This window comes from Monodelphis domestica, chromosome 7 (genome assembly GCF_027887165.1).
Source record: "Monodelphis domestica isolate mMonDom1 chromosome 7, mMonDom1.pri, whole genome shotgun sequence".
Classification (NCBI taxonomy): domain Eukaryota; kingdom Metazoa; phylum Chordata; class Mammalia; order Didelphimorphia; family Didelphidae; genus Monodelphis; species Monodelphis domestica.
Window position 1 is genome coordinate 274,999,406 of NC_077233.1, and position 20,328 is coordinate 275,019,733.

At 35.5% G+C, this 20,328-nt stretch overlaps 1 protein-coding gene across 4 annotated transcripts in view; it reads right to left on the reverse strand.

Annotated features, from left to right (window-relative positions):
• The window catches only part of DAPK1 (death associated protein kinase 1), a 271,050-nt gene that overhangs the window by 77,667 nt on the left and 173,055 nt on the right, over positions 1-20,328 (reverse strand). For all 4 annotated transcript variants that reach the window (XM_007497913.3, XM_007497912.3, XM_007497914.3 and 1 more), the window contains exons 4-16: positions 16,070-16,208; positions 15,243-15,372; positions 15,007-15,055; positions 14,885-14,911; positions 14,252-14,404; positions 13,865-13,910; positions 12,809-12,898; positions 10,990-11,082; positions 7,315-7,434; positions 6,722-6,820; positions 5,167-5,265; positions 2,803-2,901; positions 1,395-1,592 (exon numbers count right to left, since the gene is read on the reverse strand). In XM_007497913.3, the coding sequence (XP_007497975.1) occupies positions 1,395-1,592; positions 2,803-2,901; positions 5,167-5,265; positions 6,722-6,820; positions 7,315-7,434; positions 10,990-11,082; positions 12,809-12,898; positions 13,865-13,910; positions 14,252-14,404; positions 14,885-14,911; positions 15,007-15,055; positions 15,243-15,372; positions 16,070-16,208 (1,342 nt within the window). The remainder of the gene's footprint in view (positions 1-1,394; positions 1,593-2,802; positions 2,902-5,166; positions 5,266-6,721; positions 6,821-7,314; positions 7,435-10,989; positions 11,083-12,808; positions 12,899-13,864; positions 13,911-14,251; positions 14,405-14,884; positions 14,912-15,006; positions 15,056-15,242; positions 15,373-16,069; positions 16,209-20,328) is intronic.

Here is a 20,328-nt window from a genome sequence, read left to right on the forward strand (position 1 = left end):
AAATTTAAATCGGGAAGGTTGTGAATATTTGGTGATCAAGATGTCCACTTGGTTTACTTAACTTTGGGTTTAGGATGGGGATATAAGCAGACCACGGGATATGAGTAATTCCATGACTCATACACAAAAAGTGCTGAGAAAGACATATATGTCTAGAAGAAGAGGTTGGCTAGTGTTTTGGTGAGAATGAGAGCCTATATAATGGATGGATACTTTGATTTCAACATCTTTAAGCTCAAAATATTAAAAACAATAGGATGGCCTCCAGTGGGAAGATAGATAGAGCCTCAATAAGGGACTTATTAAATGCATGAGATCTGGCTAGAATGAAAGGCATGGAAGGGCTGTGTTCTTTACTAGTGGATAGAATACTCACACTGATGAAGTCCATCCACGTAACAACATATTGTTGTCAAAGCAGTGGCATTAGATAGCTAGAATATACATATTTTTAAAATATTTTCATCAGTATGACTAATAATATTTGGTACATTTAATATTTATAATCAAATATCTTTTTTAAAGATATAAAAATTAAGCCAGCAATTCCCATCATTTTGCTGTCGGGAAAAGGATGTTAATTTCTTCAGTTCAATCAGGAAATATTACTAGAGCACCATTAAGAGTCTACTCTAGGCTATATCATAAGATGTGTGGCAAAAGAGTATGTATAAGATGTCTAATTCTTTGGATTATGGCCTCACTCACTATTAATCTTACTACACATAAAATCAGAAATGGTTAATTTATTACATGGTAGAAACTCTCATGTATAAGAGTCTTGGATTTTTTATATTTACTATAACTCTAAATCAAGTAAATACTTCATAATATGGCAATAACAAAATTAACCATCCTAGTCTATATCCTACTATATACTCAATGACAAAATGTTCTTATTTTAAGTAAGTAACAAGTTGATTATGTAAAAATTTCTTTAATTAATCCATTACATGGAATTTAATTTTTCTGAATGCATTGATTATCTTTCTAGGAAGTATAAAATACCTAAAGTAAATAAACTACTTATATTAACAATGAACAGTATTTTGTCATTTGTAAACTTGTTAATATTACTGGTCAACTTCCAAAATTGAAAAAAAAATGGAAAAGAAAACTAAACATTTGATGAATTAGGAAATCTGTTTCATGATGAATCAAATGTTGGAAAGAATAATTTTTTTTTTTAAAAGATGAGTTCATTTTAGCAAAAGGCATAGATATGCTGCTTGGAGCAGAGAAACTTTCTTAAGTCTATTTAATAGAATTATAGCTTCCTGCATTTCAGTATGTTATTTTAGGCAAAGTAATTTAGGAGCACAAGGAGTTCTGCAGCACTCTCATTCGCCACATATAATCTCCCACTAAGTGTGACTCAATCACACATTACTCACCTTGTCGGTTGCATCAAGGTCGGCCCCATGCTCTGCAAGGCATTCCACAATATCATGGTAACCCCTGGCAGAGGCTGTCAAAAGTGGAGTCTCCCCTTCTCTGTTTTTAATGTTCACACTGCAATCAGCCTCACAAAGTGCTTTGGCCACTGAGTAATAGCCATGCCAGGCAGCACAGTGCAAAGGAGTTTCTTCTTCCTGGACAAATTGATGAAGGTAGCAGGAGAGAAATGAGGCAAGAGGAGATGAAACACACAGTACACGAGAGTTCCTTCCTCAGTGGCAAAGTCATCTGGGGATGTGATAGGAGAAGAGCTTGCATTGACCGTTCCTTGTAATCTTGTATTTATCTGTGTAAATATTTTACCTCCCTCTTCCTAGCCCCAAATATAAGCTCCTTGAACTGTTTTTCAGCCTGTTTTTGTATCCTTAGAAATTAATAAATGTTTGATCAATGAATTTCACTACAAAATAACAGAGATTGGGAACATCAGTATTAAGAAATAGTTTCTCCAGCTCAGCTCCAAATTGCATATAACAAGTTCCTCTCTTTTATCATTTTTATTTCTTTATAGCTAGAACAACTTTGTAGATTTCTGAACCGCATGATTCAGTTGTCTCGGCATGTTAGCGACAGATGACTTGACAGAGCCCACTGGCATTGTCAGCTAAACTCTGAACAATGAGAGCTCAGAAGGGAGTCAATTTCTGCCATTTTTCTTGAAAATTGCCTCATTTGTTAAACCCAAGCTACCTATGATTCAAAGTTTTCCCTCAGCTGATTATACTTCTAGCAGTGTTTAGTCATCACAAAGTTGTCTTTGTATAAAGTCACTTAAGTCTAAATTACTAGGTGAATTTTCTTTGTTCTTTTTTACTTGTAAACTACACATATCCAGGAAAGTAGCTAGTTGTTCAGTATGCAAAAGGCTGAGGCATTGATAAACAAAATGAATCACCAAAAATATTTATTAGGGAGATTACAGCTTGAGGTGGCCACTCTACTCCAAGGTCGAGAAAAGAGAAGGGGGTGGCTAGGTGGTTCAATGGATTGAGAGCCAGATTTAGAAATGGAAGATCCTGGGTTCAAATTTGTCCTCAGACACTTTCTATCTGTGTGACCCTGGGAAAGTCACTTAACCCCATTGCCCAACTCTAACCACTCTTCTGCCTTAGAACCAGTACATAATATTGATTATTGATTATACAAAATATTGATTAAGAAAAGGGTTTAAAAAAGATAGAGAAGTATATTGGTATGGTTTCTGGCCTTGGGGAGACAGTTTTCTGGGATAGAAACCATGAGTTGCATAAACATAAAAAGGACTTCTTGGTTAATTGAATACAAAATAGCAAATGAATCCTTAGTGAGACAGCAATGTTGATGTATCAGCTAATGATGACCTACCTTATCCTGAAAATTTGGATTGGAGCCAATACTGCAGAGTAGCTGAACCACATCAACATGGCCATAGCGAGCTGCTACATGAAGGGCTGTTTCTCCAGACTGAAAAACACATCAAAGGCAACATCCCTCAATCTGAAATGTCAGGACAACGCTTCATATGGGGGCCATAAAGCTATCAGAGACTCATTCACGAACATGCCATATTCTCCATGGTTGCATTAGCAAACAAATTAATGGGCTTCGTGCAAACTATTGTTTTCCATCTGGGATAGAAACAAAAGGACAGAGTGTGCCATTCTGGGGTAAAGCTATCCATTCAAAGGCACTTGTGTTATCCTGTATCTTTTACAATCTCACCAGTGCAAATAATAACAAACAGTACCAGCACCACCCCCTTGGATGACAAACCTTGCGAAATCTATTTTTCTGGGGGCAGCTGGGTAGCTCAGTGAATTGAGAGCTAGCCCTAGAGACGGGAGGTCCTAGGTTCAAATCTGGCCTCAGACACTTCCCAGCTGTGTGACCCTGGGCAAGTCACTTGACCCCCATTGCCTACTCTTACCACTCTTCTGCCTTGGAGCCAATACACAGTATTGACTCCAAGAAGGAAGGTAAGGGTTTAAAAAAAAATCTATTTTTCTCTTTCCTGAAATACTGGGGCCATTGCTGTTTTTTAAAAATGAGTACACAAATGTTTTTAGGTCTTTAAGAAACCTAAGAGAGTAAGTCTGACTCCCCCATTTTACAGACAAGAAAACCAAGACCCAGAGAAGAGAAAGCATTTACCCAAAGTCACACAGCAAATGGCCAGCAGAGCTGGATGTAGAGACCAGGTCTCCTGGTTCCTGCAATTCAGTAACTACTTTATTTCATTTCACTTAATCACACCATACTGGGGCTATGTTCTTATTTACTGCTATATCTTCCATCTTGTGCTCTATTACGGTTTGAAAACACATTTCCATTTTAATAGATTTAACCATATAAATAAGTATGTATATGTGTAACTCTCTCAGTGATCTAGGTCTAGCTAGGAGGCATAGTGAATAGAGGGCTGGCCTGGGGTCAAGAAGACCCAAATTCAAATCTGGTCTCAGACACTTGATTAACTGTGTGACCCTGAGAAAGTCACTTAACTTTTGTTTGCCTCTTTTTCCTCATCCGTGAAATGGAGATTAAAATAGTGCCTACCTTTTAGGGTTGTTAATGAGATAATAATTCTAAGATGCTTAGCATAGATTCCAGCATGGTACTATAAAAATGTTAACTGTTGTCATCATCTAATTATTACTATTATTACATACTTAGTAATATATAAAGACATGCTTCATGTGTGTCTACGTAGCTGTATATTTATCTATCACTGGTCAAGAAATAACTAACTATACATGATGGAAATATGCCTTGTCACAGAATTCTGAAATCTGGCCATCTGTTTCAGCTCTGCCATTAAGTATAGGACTAGAACAAGTCACTTAACTCTGTTTAACTCAGTTTCCTAATCTATAAAAATCTAAAATAATGAAATACACATAATAATACAAAATAAAGTAAAAAGTAAAGTAAAATGGAGACAATTATTAATAAAATAAATAGAATGAAATAGAATTTAAACATCCCAAGAGTCATCAATATAAAATGCTGAATTTAGAGTCACAAAGACTTGGACTCAAATTCTTCTTCTTTTGCTCACTGTGTGAAGTCACCTAACCACACAGCCTCAGATCACTCTTTAAAAATATTAGTTATAGACAGTGGACAGTGTGTGATCTGTGTTGGTGGATAAAAGTGTTATGCCAAAAAAAACCCAAACACACACAAAAAACTACAGGTCTCGGATGCATTGACCTATCGACTGCAAACATTAGGAATCTCACTCAATCAATGATTTATAACCTGCCTGTCAAAGACCTTGGTGAATTTGGATCATCTCAGTAACTCTCCCAATGCTTCTAGGAGGAAATTCATTAATTTCAACTACTTGAAACAACTGAGAAAACTGAAGAAGAGAGTATTAAAAATCCTTACTCCGTGGCAAGCAGAGTCAATGAAAAAAGCACAGAATGGAGCCCAATGCTCTGCCCACTAGAACATTGTCATGCTTTTTTTCGCCCCCCAACCCAAGCTGAGGGGGAACTATTCACCATCAGCTCATTGAGTCATGGCAGATTTAACTGTCAACTGGTTTCACTATTAGTGCACACTATCAGCCCCAAATAACACGCAATTTAAATTCTCTGCAAGGAGATTTTAGTCCTTACCATTTGCCCTTTGAGTCATTATTCACACAACAATAAGCAAATTCCCAATATGCACCTTTTCATCATATGCTTTGGTTAGACTTCAGAGGCTCAATTCTCTTACCTTATCTTTAACGTCCAAAGGGCATTTATTCTCATTAAGAAATTTCAGCGTCTCAACGTGACCATGTCGAGATGCCCAATAGATTGCATTTGATCCAGCCTGTTCAGAAATAATATAAAAAGTCACTCCCGGAGAGCTGAAGGTCTCTCTTCCTTTACAAAGTCATGCTCATCCATTGCCATTTTCCATAGAGCAACAAATAACCAAACGAGAGCTTCTAAGTACCTAAAAAGACTCACATTCCAATTTGGAAATTGCTAGCTTATTAATAAGGCCAAACGACTTAAGAAGCCTTTTCTAGAGTACTAGGTTTGACAATAAAGAACACACCTTAACAATCGAGCAATTATTTCTTTGATATTTTAATCGGCATGAACAAAAATATCCAATTATTCTGAAATGTTTTGGGAAAGGAGGATTTGAACCACTGAATAGTTATCAGGAACTAATCAGTGCCATCAACATTGCTGACATGAAATCTCTCACAGTAGTGTTTTGGTGGAAATGCTATTTCTAAGACTATCATATTTACTGCTCTTCTACTGCTGCCCTAAAAATGTGCTGGCAAATTGAATTTCTGGTAATGTGAAATAAATAATGGAAACTTTCCCAAGTACGATATTTAACATTATTCAAGAAATGTTCTGAGTAAGGAATAAAATCTGGCAATATACAAAGAAAAGAATCAGCAGGAGAGCATTATAGAGAGTTTAGATTACAGATGGGTTTGAAAATGGGTTCATAGACTTAGAGGTGGAAAGGAGCTTATAAGCTATCAAGTCTCTCTCCCTTCTTTTACAGATGAGGAAACTGATGCCCTGAGAGACAACATGACTAGCCCAGTCATGTAACTTATCTGAAGGAGGATTCTAACTCAGGACTTTCTTACTCTGAGTCTAATGCACCCACCATACCACAAGTGATATCACAAGTGACACCAGTATGGCTGAACTTCAGGTTCCTCATAAGTAATATGGTGGTAATAAATGCGTGCACATCCTCATCAATAGCTCTGTGGGGAAAGCACTTTGTGTTTTTTGAGTTTTTAAATGCAAAACCAATTTTTAAGATTTAAAAACATTTTGAGATCCGAATTTTCTCCCTACTTCTCTTCCCTCTTCCCTCCTTGTGATGGTAAGTGATTTGACAGAGATTATATATGTGCAGTCATACAAAACATATTTCCATATTAGTCATGTTGTAGAAGAAAAGACAGACCAAAACCAAGGAAAATTTAAAAAAGATACACTTCAATCATCATTCAGACTCCATCAATTCTTTAGATGGACAGCATTTTGGGGAAAAGCACTTTGTAAGCTAAGAAGTGCTTTATAAATGGTATCGTTCTTACTGAACACAGCCAAAAAGCAGAGCATCTAATCTACAGGTTAGGTTATTATTGGATATTTAGGCAATATATTTTGACTTTTAAAAATTTGAAAAATGAACTAGGCATGCCTATGCATTTCCCTGTTATCTTTAAAACAATGTGGCACAAATTCTTAAAAAGAAAACATCCCAAACCCCTTTTCATTTGAAATTAAACAGTTATCACCTTATCCTGGACATCTATTCTTGCACCTCTCTTAATAAGTAATTGCAGCATCTGAATGTTCCCACAGCCTGCGGCGATCAGTAATGGAGGTGTCCCATGCTGGGAATAAACAAGAGAAATACACTTTTCAAATACTTGAGAAAGAGAAGAATCCCACATTGAAATATTAGATCAATGTCAAAATTGTCCCCATTGGCCTTTTCCCTATACAATCAACAGCAATATAGCTCTGCTACTTCATAATAGAAGTAGAAGAGGGTCAAAAGAGCCACATATCTTTTCCTGACTGAGATTAATGATTTAAAATGGCATTTTTATTTGCAAGAATGAGTGGCTTTCAAATCTCACAGGCAGAAGCACTGACAGTTGAGTCTCACGTGCCAAAAAAGATTCTATATTTCTAATTTGAAACAAATTGTAAACTAAAATGACTTTGCCTTGTGGTTCAAAGATTTCCAACTAGTGAGGAGAGGGGGAAATCAGCTGAACTCTTTTCACCTCAAGCTTTTCAGGCTTGAAAAATACTTCCGATTCAATGACCCCTTGCTGTACAAGATGACATATAAAATCATCCTAGAAGAATCATGTCAGACCTTGTTAGGCTGATTCACATCATAATTAGTCAACGAGCCCAGAAGATGCTGAAGCCCAGGAACATTGTCATCATTGATGGCATGAATGACTGCTTTCATCACAAAGGAATCTTCTTCATCCTTGAAAGAAACAGGTAAGGAAAAAGAAGAGCAAATTGATGATTTTTTACACCTTTTTAAATCAATGGGGATATAATGGATTTACATAGGAAAGGTAGAGAATTCTAACTCCAAGACTACTACAGGTAATGAAGGGAACCATGCATCCAAAGCTACTTCCTTTAAAAACAAAATTATTGATATTTTTGTTTTTACATGATTTCCATTTCTTAAATTAGCTTTCACCACTTCCCTTCCCCACAGGCTTCCAAAGAATAACAGTGAAGAAAAAAGGTTGAAAAAAGCATTTCAGCAAAATTAACCAAAATATCAACTGAATCTGACAGTGTATGAAATGGTCCATGCTCATAGATCCCCAATGCTGCAAAGAAGGAAAGGAGATAGATTTCGTCAACTGTTCTTTGGGACCAAGCTTGATTGTGTAATTAAATATCTTTTAGCTTATTGTTTTTAAAAATATACACTGTAATATTAATTCTGTATTTTGTTTTTCTGGTTCTTTTTCCTTTGCCTTGTATCAGTTTATACAAGTCTTTCCATGTATTCCTATATTCTTCATGTTCACTGTTTTTCACAATGCAGTGATATCTATTTTTTTAAAACCTTACTTTCTGTCTTAGAATCAATACTAAATATTGATTCCAATGCAGAAGAGCTAGACAACTGGGATTAAGTGACTTCCCTAGGGTCACACTGTTAGGAAGTATCCAAGGCCAGATTTGAACTCAGGTTCTCCCAACTTCACGCCTGGTACTCTATCCACTGTGCTGTCTTGTCCTGCAGTGATATTCTATTACTGTGAGGTACTATATGTTATTTAGCTATTTTCTAGGCAATGGACATCTATTCTATTTCCTGTTCTTTGTTATTAGAGAAAGTGCTGTTAGTTCCTTGAATACAGGGACTGGTTTTTTTTTGCCCTTCTTGATATCCCTGGTATTTATCATAGTGCCTGGAGCACAGTAGGAATTTAATAAATTCCTGCTGATTGAGGCACCTTGTTGGGATATATGCTCAGGAGTGGGATTTCTGGGTCAAAGTGGATGGGCACCCTAGTTCCTTTCTTAGCATAATTTCAAATTGCTTTCCAAATGGCGATACCAATTAATAATGCCACCAATACTCTATTAGTTACAGAATCTTCATTTTCAAAGCTCATTCAATCCACTGAACATCGACATCTAACAAGCATCTACATAAAATTACAATTTTATGGAGTGTTAGAAAGGAAACAAATTTCAATATTTAGTAATGTTAAAAATCAGCTATAGTTCTTTCTGTTTATAATGGGGCCATGTCAAAATATACTGATCTTGGCTACCACTATGATAAATGCAATATAAAAAACCTTAGAGAGGCAGTCTGGTACTGTGGAAGATCACTCTGGCTATAGAATCTGAGGACTTGTATTCAAATGGGGAAGATACACTGACTTCCCTGGCCTCAGTTTCTTCACCTGTAAAATGAAGGCAGTGGGCTAGATAGCTTCTAAGGTCTCTTAATGCTCAATAATTATGATTCCATGAATATCTAAATCCTATTTTGGAGTAAGAAATAAGCAAAATGAGATCATGCACTTGAAAATGTTTTCCCAATTGACTATTTTTCAACTAACAATAATGATAATGATAATAATAGCTAGCATTTATATAGCAGCTTAAGGCTTGAAAAACCTTTTACATATATTATTTTACTTGAAATGAATTTGTGCTGTCTCCAAATCATTTATATATCAAGCTATGCTAATAATGAGACCTGTTAAAAAAGACTGCTAGAAGGTAAGTGGCCAGAAAGATAAGCAAAACAAAACTATGCTTAAACTTATGGATTTATAAATTTGTGATTATCTTCCAAGTGTATAAACACTCCAGAAAATAGTACATCTATACAGACCCAATATTAGATTATTTTTGTTTGTTTTTTTTGCAAAATAACAAAAACATCTTTCTTTTTTGTTTTCTGGTTTGTATCCTTAAAAGTCTATATAGTCAGCCTTCAAACAGGTTTTAATAATGTAATTATTTGCTTTTTTACAAGATTAAAACCTGCATAAAGGTTGATTATGTGAATTTTAGATATGCCACCATTTTTGCTTTTATATTGTCATCAAAATTGGCTCACAGGAAATGTCTGTATATGAGAAATGCAAGAAGAATTAGGGAGGAGAAAGAAGAGAAGAGAAGACAGAGAAAAGAAAAATAGGAGATGAATAGAAAAGAAAAGGAAACATGAAACTTTCTTTTTTTCCCCCTTTTTTAAAAAATATATTTTATTTGATCATTTCCAAGCATTATTCGTTAAAGACATAGATCATTTTCTTTTCCTCCCCCCCACCCCCCATAGCCGACGCGCAAGTCCACTGGGCATTAGATGTTTGAAACATGAAACTTTCACAGAATCTTTGTAACTAAAATAATAGGAAACAAGCTTCTGAATGGAAAAACAGAATGCTTGTGCTCTATATTCTGCCTTAGTTGATATTAATCCTGTTAAAATTGATTTAACAATTCTAGCTATTATCTTATATACAATTTTACTTTATTTTATATACATTATATATATATTATACATATATTACTTTAATTTATATACAATATATACAATTTTACTCACTAGCAGCCTTATATTAGACCATTAGTTCTTATTCCGTTTTCTTCCTTCCTCCCTACAGTTCATTCTATCACTTGCCATCCTAAATCCCTTTTCTTTAATTTTGTTCCCTCTTATCCTATTCTCCATGCTAAACATCTTAGGTTTGTTAAGCTTAATAGTCAGGGGGAAACCAAGGTCTGATTAGAAGCCATGGATAGAATTCCTGGATCCCATTCAGGAAACATGAAAATATTAGGTTGCCAGAGGCAAGACAGTTCCCATAGAAAGCCTGTATCTGTAGGGTTCCTGTCCCTCCAGATTTAACAAAAAGCCCTGTTGTTTGACTGTCAGGGGAAAGGCTCATCTAACTCAGATGTTTAGAGTCTTATCGGGAGGGTTAATCTGAGATTAGCTTTCAATTTGGATTGGGGGGAAAATCTGTATTCATCCTAAATGGCCTTAGGGCAGTGAGTACATTGTTAATAAATCAAATGTGGCTTTGGCAATAAAGCTGAAGCAATAAAGCTTCATAACTCCTCTTAGGGTACAATAGTGGCTACTCTTACATTTTCTTTTTCCCCTGGGGTGGGTTCCTATTTCTCTAAAACTACTATAATCTGGGATTCCATATCATCAATGGAAGCAGACAGCCCTCATTTTTGTGGCTATAAATGGCTGGGAAACTTCAGGTCCTTTAAGGATGGAGGAATTCTTCTCTTTAACTGCTCTATTCAAAAGGAGGGCTGGGGAACGAAGAAGGGACCACACCACCGTTAACAAAGAAGAAAGGGCAGAGGAGTACATTCTATCAGTGTCCTCTCAAGAAGAACTAAAATAGCCAAATTAAATTGCTACACTTCTGGTTCTAGGTTATCTCAGACTGCAGAGGAAAGGTAGAACTTAAATACTGTACACAAAGGAAATTAAGAAGAGACCACATGAAAAGTCAACATGTCCGCTTACCAGAGTATCATCGCTTCTGGCGACGCTCATGTTACTCCTAGACAAGAAGGACCTGGATAATCTTTGGCACAATGATATCAATCGAACCGATTGCTTGGGAAAGACACATATACACCCAGAGAAAGAGAGAAAGAAAATTTTAGTTAACAATGCTCAGATTCATGCAAATTATAAGCACTCGGAGGCAGCTTTCTACAATGACACTATAAATTGCTGACTGCAGATGAATGCTCTGCTGACATGGGAGAGTATGTGAAGCTTGATTAGATGGAGTGAATTCTATCAGTCTATTAAGCAAATAGTATTCTATTCCCTTAGGAAGCCATCCTGCAGGGCATTTAAAACAGATATAAAGCTGTATTTTATTTCATAGGGTTGGAACCCCCGTTTCCCTTTCAGTTCACATTTAAAAATTTCTTCTTATGAGTGCTATCTGTACCCTAATCCAGGCTTTAGGGTTTTCTTTGTCAATAAGGTATTGTATGCCAGGAGCCTAGCATGTCATTGTTGCTCATTACAGGTGGAACCAATACACAAGCATTCATAAACGAAATGATTCTAAAACTCCAGTGGGCAGAAAATCATCTATTCATTAACAGAGAAAGAATTCATATGATCATTATCTAAAGCATGAAGGGATTCTTAAAGGTTATCAAGTCCAAGTCTATTTTTACAGATGAGGAAACAGAAGCCCAGAAAGGTTAAGGGACTTGCTCAGGGGCACAAATAGTAAGTGACTGGGATGTGAACGCAGAGCCCAAGAAGGTTTTCATTGTAGCACATGGCCATCATGTGAAGAACTGCTTGGTTTGTAGTAGAAAAGCAGCATTTAATGACAAAAGCATAGGCAATATGATAAAGGTGCATGTTTCTGGAGCATTTGGATATTCCTTGTAAGCTCTGAACCTTGACAGGAGGACCAATGCAAAATAAGGCTGAGATTCTTTGAGACAGGTGGAAGTCATATCATCTAGAAATGTACTTCCACATGGTACATTTCATGGTGATCTCCTTAGCAGGGATTTCTTTTGGAGATGCAAAAAGGAGGCCCATTTCATGGCTCAATGGAAAGAAGACTGGATTTGGAAACAAAGGACATGGATTTGAATTCCAGTTTTGCTATCCACTACCTGGGAGAGACTCTTTCCTTACCTATAAAATGATGGAGTTGGACTAAATTAGCCTTGACATCTCCCTCAATTCTAAATCTATTATTGTATGATTCTAGAGTTGAGGCCACTATACATAATATTTGACTTGACTCCACTTGTTATATTATAAAACTGAAGGCTAACTAAGGGTTTCGTTCTCTTTGTTATGAAAAGAACTCCTCTGAAAGGAAGAACAAAATGAAGAAGCAAATGGTTTGAAGGAACAAGAGGGATGAAATGCCTGGTACAGAGCTGAATGTCTTGAATGTTTCCTTACAATAGCAACAGAAATACTAATTGCAAACAAAAGGAACACTTTTAGTTAATCCAATAAAGAGTCTTCATGTAAATATTACTCTACTTAAAATAATGACTACATTAATTAAAATGGACAAATATGTATCTGTTCTTGGACATAATATTTTGTTATAATGTTGAGTTTGTTCAAAATATATCATTTTAACGATTATAATAATTAACAATGCAAAATTCCATTTAAAAATAGGAGATTAAAATTTTGACTGGAACACTAAAACTACTTTGTAAAACAGAGAGGGAGCAGCAAGACACAAACAGATAATTTCTTTTTACATGTTGTCAATATAAAATAGAATGCGTTTCAGAGTGAAAATAAAACTAATTAATATTACTTCATGTAATATGCTTACCTTCCATTTTTTTCGGGCTGCAAACTTTTTGAATTTTTCCATATTTACTGCAGAGGCTTTCCTACTAAGTGCTTGTTGACTATCTTTAGGCTAAACAGAGGGTTAAGACAGAGAAAATTAAAAAGAATTCTTCCTACATGATTTTATTATAATTAAACTTCCCTGGATTCTATATGAAATAATGAGATCCTATAGATATGACATTATATATGATATAATATTATCCTATCTTTCAGTGTATTACATGCAGCTTATTTAAACACTTAAGAATGGTGTAGGGTTAATGGTCAGAGAACTTAGAAGCTATTTACAAAAGTCTGCCACAGTATATTACAGAGGAAAAAAAAGAGTCATTCTTATAAAGGAAAAGAGAATTCAGATGAAGTTGAATTCCACCATGAAATTCAGTAGGTGTAAGAAGTAGAAAAATTTACTGTAAGGAAGCTTTATGATCATATGACTATAGCAATGGAAAATGATACCTAACATTTCTATGTACTGAAAATCTGTGTAGTACTTTTTCATTTAATAGAATCATGTAATTTGATGTTTTATGGGACTTTAGAAACAAACGATCTAAACATTCTACAGAGGACTTAAATACCTTCTACTGCATCTCTGAAAGATGGTCACTTAGGCTTTCCTTTAATATCTTCTGTGACAGTCTTCACGGACCACCTATTCTCTAGTTATGGCGACTAATTGTTAGAACAATTTTCAAAGAACTAAAATCCACCTCTAGTGTTTTCCCCGATTAGTCAATTATGCCCCTATTCTACATGAAAAACCTTCAAATATATGAAGATAGTGATCATATTTCCCTCATTTTATCTCTTTGAGGTTAGTTAAGCCCATTTAATTCCTTCAACCATTCCTCTGTAATGAAGGCTTTTCACCTTTCTGATTTTTTTCATCTGAGTTTGAAATATGGATCTGAGGGAATGGATATATTTTTTCCAATGTGATCTTGTGATACTCAATGGAAAAGAATGTTACCTTGAGGTTTTATAGGTCATATCTGAAAAGATCTAAAATATGACATCATATGACACTTACCTTGATCCAGGGATGTTGCAAACTATCTTGAATTGTCATTCTTTTCCTTTGGGGGAGGAGGGAAAAAAAATATTTCAACAGCAGCAAGCATTAAGGTTGTCTCAATATGGATATACAGAAACTCTAAAGTACTGCCTACACAGGGAGGGTAGACTTTATAGAAGAAAGCTGAAAGCTACACCTGCATCTTTGCAAATAATTTGCCAATCTGGTATAAAACAGTCTTTGCCTAAACAGAGGGCACTGCATTTTCTGGACCCTTTTTACATACATACTTTCCTTTTGCCAATGAAGAAGCAGCCAGTATCCAAAAAATGAGCTTATATTCATGCTCATAATAACTAGCCGACGTACATCCATGGATAGGCAGGGACAAAAGATACTTACTTTGGGTCCTTAACTAGAAGTCTTCTTATGAAATCTTTGGCTAGAGCACTGGTATTACTGAAGAATTCTTCCTCAAATTCATAGTTCACAGCAGAGACATTTGCCAGTGTTTCCTGCTTTGTATCACCAAGGAAAGGTGAGGCACCACTGAGACTGTAAAAATAAAAATGGGAGGCAGGATATTTATTAATTGTATAACACGCTGTTTGTTCATCTATTACCTGATAAAGGGAAGGTGGAAAAGGATTATTTCCTGGTACATGTAGACCTACCATTTTAGAAGACATTTTATAAGATAGTTGATGATAACTGTCAAAAGCTTTTATTTAATTAAAAATAAATTTGGAATATTGTTGTTTAAAAACCCCCCTTTAAAAGTGTTCTCAGCAGTGATCAATAGCAAAGCTTTTATCTACTCTAATGTTACAGTTCTGAGATAACATTTAGAATCAGAAGTAAAAATTTAGTTAGCAAAATAGAAATATGTTCTCTATTATAACAAAGTACAAATGTGATTATGTTCTACTTAATTTTAAGTCAGATGGCCAAACTCAGATGAACAAAATTTCAAGATCACTAAATATACATGTTTTCAAAAAAATGCTCCCCTATTTTGTGAATTTGGGTACTTACAGAATATAGGTTATTACACCAATGCTCCTAGGAAAGAAAAAAAAATACATATATATATATATATATCAGAAGGATAGTAAAAAAGACCAGAAAATAAATAGAATTATGGAAAAGTTACTTACCACATATCTGCCTCAAGACCAAGGGGTTCATAGTTTACTATTTCAGGAGCTGAGAAAAAACAAACATATATTAAGTTCTGGAAATAAAGGACCCAGTGGTTGCTACTACTTCGTAAATTTAAAACAAATAGTTGGAAGTTACTCTCTTAAAACAAAGAAGTATGAAAAATGTTGTAATGGCAAAATGTTTATCCTTCCACCATGATCTAATTTAACCTATAGTCAAACAAACTCACCAACAAACTCTGGAGTCCCAAAGATATTTTTAAATTCATTTCCAAAGTCAATTTTGTGCGCTAAGCCAAAGTCAATAATCTTGATCCGAGGTTTTGGGACATTCCTATCCAGAAGCATTATGTTTTCAGGCTTTTGAAAAGAAAAACAAAAAGTTATCAGATATTCTCAAGGAAGAGCTACAAAACATTTCTTAACCTCTCCCCAAATAACTAAGCTCTTTGAATATTTGGATCATATCTTAAATTTCTTCATATTCCCCATGGTGTCTTGCAGAAAGTATGAAAGGTCCATTGTGATTGACTAGTTAATTGAGATGTCCAACCTGGTTCATCACACTGTGCTAGGTGCTACCCTATCCTTCATTTCTGTGAGTACTTCCAGTCAGGATGGGAACGTGGTTGGAAGAAGTTCCTGTGGCATCGAAATAACCAGAAGTAGATGGAATTGTGGCTTTCAGCCCTTATCCAAGGAAATGCTGCCTTACAGGTAAATTGAAAGTACTTCCTCAATTTAATTTATTTAAACATATACTGTGTACCTACTATGTGCAAGCACTTGTCTTAGACTAACATAAAGATACATGAGATGCAATTGTTGTCTTCTACGAGGTCCAAAACTTTTCCACAAAAAAAGTGAAAGACATGCTATGTTTTTTTAAAAATATTTTTTATTTTACTTGGTAGTTCCATTTATTAAGTCCTTAAATGAAATCTATTTCCCTAATATCTCACCTTGATCTATCATTTTTTAAAAAATCCAATAGAAATATATATATATATATATATTTAAAGAATTTCTATACCTTACTTTATGCATAGCAACATACCTTTAGATCAAAGTGAGCAATGTGCTGGGAATGGAGGTAGTAAACACCGTTAAGGATTTGTTTGAGAAACTCAGTAGCTTCTTCTTCAGTCAAAGATTCTTTTTCAGCTAAAAAGTCAAAGAGTTCTCCACCTGCAACACTATGAGAAAGGAAACAGTTACTGATGTATATTCTGAAATGACATAAATTTATCTTTTGCTTAACTTCTTTCATAGACATATAACAAAATATCTGACAGCACAAATTCTGATCCTGAAAAAAATAATTAAGAAAAGCTGAAGCCATATGCAAGAAGTACTTTTAATACTTTTTATACTTTTAGATTTGAATTTTATATCACTGATCACATTATGACTAATAGCTCTTTGGCAGAAGAAAGACAAAATTATCTTTTAAAAACAATTTTGATTTTTGTGGATACAAAACAGAAACTAAATTATTTTTGGTATGATTTATGGTATGTCTCCCTCTCCAGAACTAAAGATGATAATCTGAAAATATGCGTAAAGGGAGTTCTTCAAAAAAGGAAAATCAGCTAATTGTATTTTTATAGCTTAATGTCAGAGAGAAATAAAACCACAATCCAACTGGACTTAGAATATATTAGGTAAATAAACTTTTTATTAGGGAAGACAAATACTGTGTGGATGTATAATTTATAACCTGTCTGTGCATGGCATAGATATTGTTCTTCATTAACTTAAAAAGGGAAAGAATTCAACTTTCTTAAAAGTAAATTACCGATTTTGAGATTTTTCTCCTTAGGTGCCATACAATTATTTTATATATATATATATATAATATATATATATATGTATATTTACATATAGATATAAAAACACCTTACTTTCTGTCCTAGTAAAAATTCTAGGCAGAAAAGCAAGGACTAGGCAAAGGGAGTTAGTGACTTGCCCAGAATCATAGTTTGGAAGTGTGTGAGAGTAGATTTGAACCCAGGTTCTTCCAAATCCAGGCATGACTCTCTATCTACTGTGCTACCCAGCTGTCTCTATGTATGTATACGTTTGGATTTTATCTTCATTCCTGAAAAGTTTTCCTGGATATTTAAAGATGTTCAACTCTGAAGGTGAAATGAAATGAAATGCAACTAGGAGCCTATTCTACTCTACCAGCTTCTCTAAAAATTGATAGAAGGTCAGAGACCTTCAGAGGTTCAGCACCACTGGAGGAGAGGGTATTGGGCTAGAGCAGAGTCTAGAATACCTGAATCTGTCCTCACTCAGTGACTTCTCTGACGTCCTTCAAGTCCTACCTGTTAAAAGAAACCTTTCCTGATACCCCTTAATGCTACTGTCTTCCTCTGTGATCATCTTGTCTACGCCTTATTTGAACAACAGTTATTTGCATGTTGTCTTCCCCCACTAAATTGTAAACTTCTTTAAAGCCAGGAATTTTTTTTTGTCTTTCTTCATATTCCCCACGCTTAGCCCAATGCCAGACACATATAGGAGGAGCTTAATAAATGCTTCCTTTTGCTATTATTGCTTCTGCTGCATATTGGACTTCATAGTAACTTTACTAAGAAGAGACAAGAGAGGAGTTGACCCCCAGTGGATGTCTGTAAATGGTAGGAGAGAGCAGCAACATCAGTACCTGGGGCAGTAGATAAGTAAAATCAGAATCAGGTGTGTATGTCGGAATTCTTTACTATAGCTTCAATTTCGAATGCCTTATCGTGACACAGAGGTAAGACTGAGTTCTTAAGAGGGTATAAGCTACGATAGACCTTAATAGTCCAGTGATTTCTGATCTCATTAGTGTGGGTATTCCTTCCAGGGATCCAGACTGCAGTAGATCCTTACTGTCCATCCTTTTATCCTTTTCTTCCTAGAAACTTGCCAAAGGAGGTCCACCTAACACACTATGGTCCTTTTTCATGTCCTTGCAGAGAATATCAAAGGAATATGAGGGCTGTTCGTATGACTGGCCCATTTTTTCCTCCCTGTCCATATATTCTTTTGCTAATATCCTTCACACCATCCCTCCCATGTAATTCTTCATTTGAAATGTGTTGCTGCCTCCCAATCTAAAAAGGCTTATAGGCCTAGCAACATATTATCTGTCTGTCCTCCAAGGAAAAGCCTAGTTAAGTGTGGTGAGGCTCATCATCAGAAGCCTGGCAACCAATTGATGAATTTATATTTTTGTGACTGCAATTAACTGCTTAGTTAATTAGCATAAAAAAAGGGCTGTGAACCATATTAAGTGGAAGGAATTATTTAAAATGATAAAGTCAGGGATCCTTGAATCCTTTGTAGGTCATTTTGGAGTAAGGAAGTTTAGAAAGTAGATTGCAACCCCATCATTTGCAGAGGGGACAACTGAGAACCATTAGGTGGCTTACTTCCACTTTACCAGCTCCTTCCTTCCTTCCTTCCTTCTTCCCTCCCTCCTCTTCCTCCGCCCCCTTTGTTTTTCCCCTTACCTTCTGTCTTAGAATTGATATAAGTATCAGTTCCCAGGCAGAAGAGCAGTAATGGCAAGCAATCAGGGTTAAGTGACTTGCCCAGGGTCACAATTGCTAGGAAGTGTCTGAAGTCGTATTTGAACCCAGAACCTCCTGTTTCTCTACCCACTGAGCCACCCAGCTGCCTTGTTTGAATGCTATTCAAATCAGCAAGCATTTATTAAAATATCTGTTTTGTACAAGGTGCTATGCTGGGGGCACATACATACATACATATCCATTTGTGTATATGTTGTATTTCACAGTATGTTCATTAAAGGCAGACACGTTATGGGTTGTATCTTTATCCCTGGTCCCTAGCATGATGCGCTGTACAAAATAAGTATTCTTTTAAATGCTTACAGACCTGAACAGCATTGAAATAAGGCAGATTGTATAAGGATACATATATTACACACACAGATATGTATAGAGAGATAGATAATCTGGGTAGGAAGAGATCATTAAGAACAAGGAGATCAGGAAAATCTAAGGAGGAGCTCTCAAAGGAAGCGAGGGATTCTAAGAGGCAGAGGGCAGAAAACAGTTACAACCCAAACAAAAGGACAGTTAGGAGATGGAACCGGGAAGAACAGGTAAGCCAATTTAGCTGGAAAGTAGAAACTATAAAGCGAATGGCCAAATTGTGGCCGATGGCTGTGATAAAATACTATGCCCGAAGAAATGATGAAGAGGTTTATCTTGGAAAAACATTGAAAGACCTACATGAAATTATTTAGTGTGAAGTGGGTAGAACCAAGAGAACGTTCTATACAGCAAACAAATATTGTTTGAAGAATGATTTGTATATGCCCATCTTCAGAGAAAGAACTGGTACATAGAAATATGTAGACATAGTTTTATATATATATATATATCTTTTTCTCAAATGTCTTTTCTAATGGGGGAGGGGAAGGAAGGCATTAACTGGGTATTTTAATGTGAAAAACAAATTAATAATTTTTTAAGTGAATCAATGTGAAACAAACCTGGAAAGTTAGGCTGTGTAAAAGTTAAAATTAGATCTCAAATAATAAAATATTTATTTTAGGAAATTTATAAATGATCATTAGAAATCAAGGAATAAAGAAGATACAAAATAAAGACCACATGCCCATGGCTGATTAGCCCATTTAAAACCCTATGCTTAGCTTACTACCCCCACCATGCTGGCTGCAAGCCCAAGAAAGAAGCCCAAGAGGACAGCCCACTCACTAATATCCTCTTTCTACAGGAAGTACATAATTATAGGAAGTCAGTGGACTCCCGGGAAATGTACTTCTTTCAATTATACAGTTGCACCAGATAATGCAAGAGTAAATGCTGAGCATTTAGTTAGGTAGGTGGCAAGTAGATAAAATGCTGACTTTAAATCAGGAAGACTCAAATGCAAAATCAGGCTTAGATGTCTACTTAGCTTTGTGATCCTGGGTAAGTCAGTTAACCTCTGTTTGCCTCAGTTTTTGTCAAGAAAATCCCAAGTAGGGTGAAGAAGAGTTGGATATGATTGAAAGTATGATGAAAGTAATGGAATTGCATAAGTAGGAAGGGGGTGAATTAGGATTTGAAGCCACATCTTTACTGCTTCCCTAACTAATTTTTTTTTTCTTTTGATTTGGGTGATATTTTGCTTCCTACTTCTTCTTTTATAGTTACTAAACTTTTATAGTTACTAAACTACTCAGCCAAACTCTGAAGTGTGGTTTAGTCAGATTAAAATGTAATTGGGGAATGTTTAACAAAAAAAAGCCCAATTTTATACATAAGTAATGATGATTTATGGTTTTCTCAG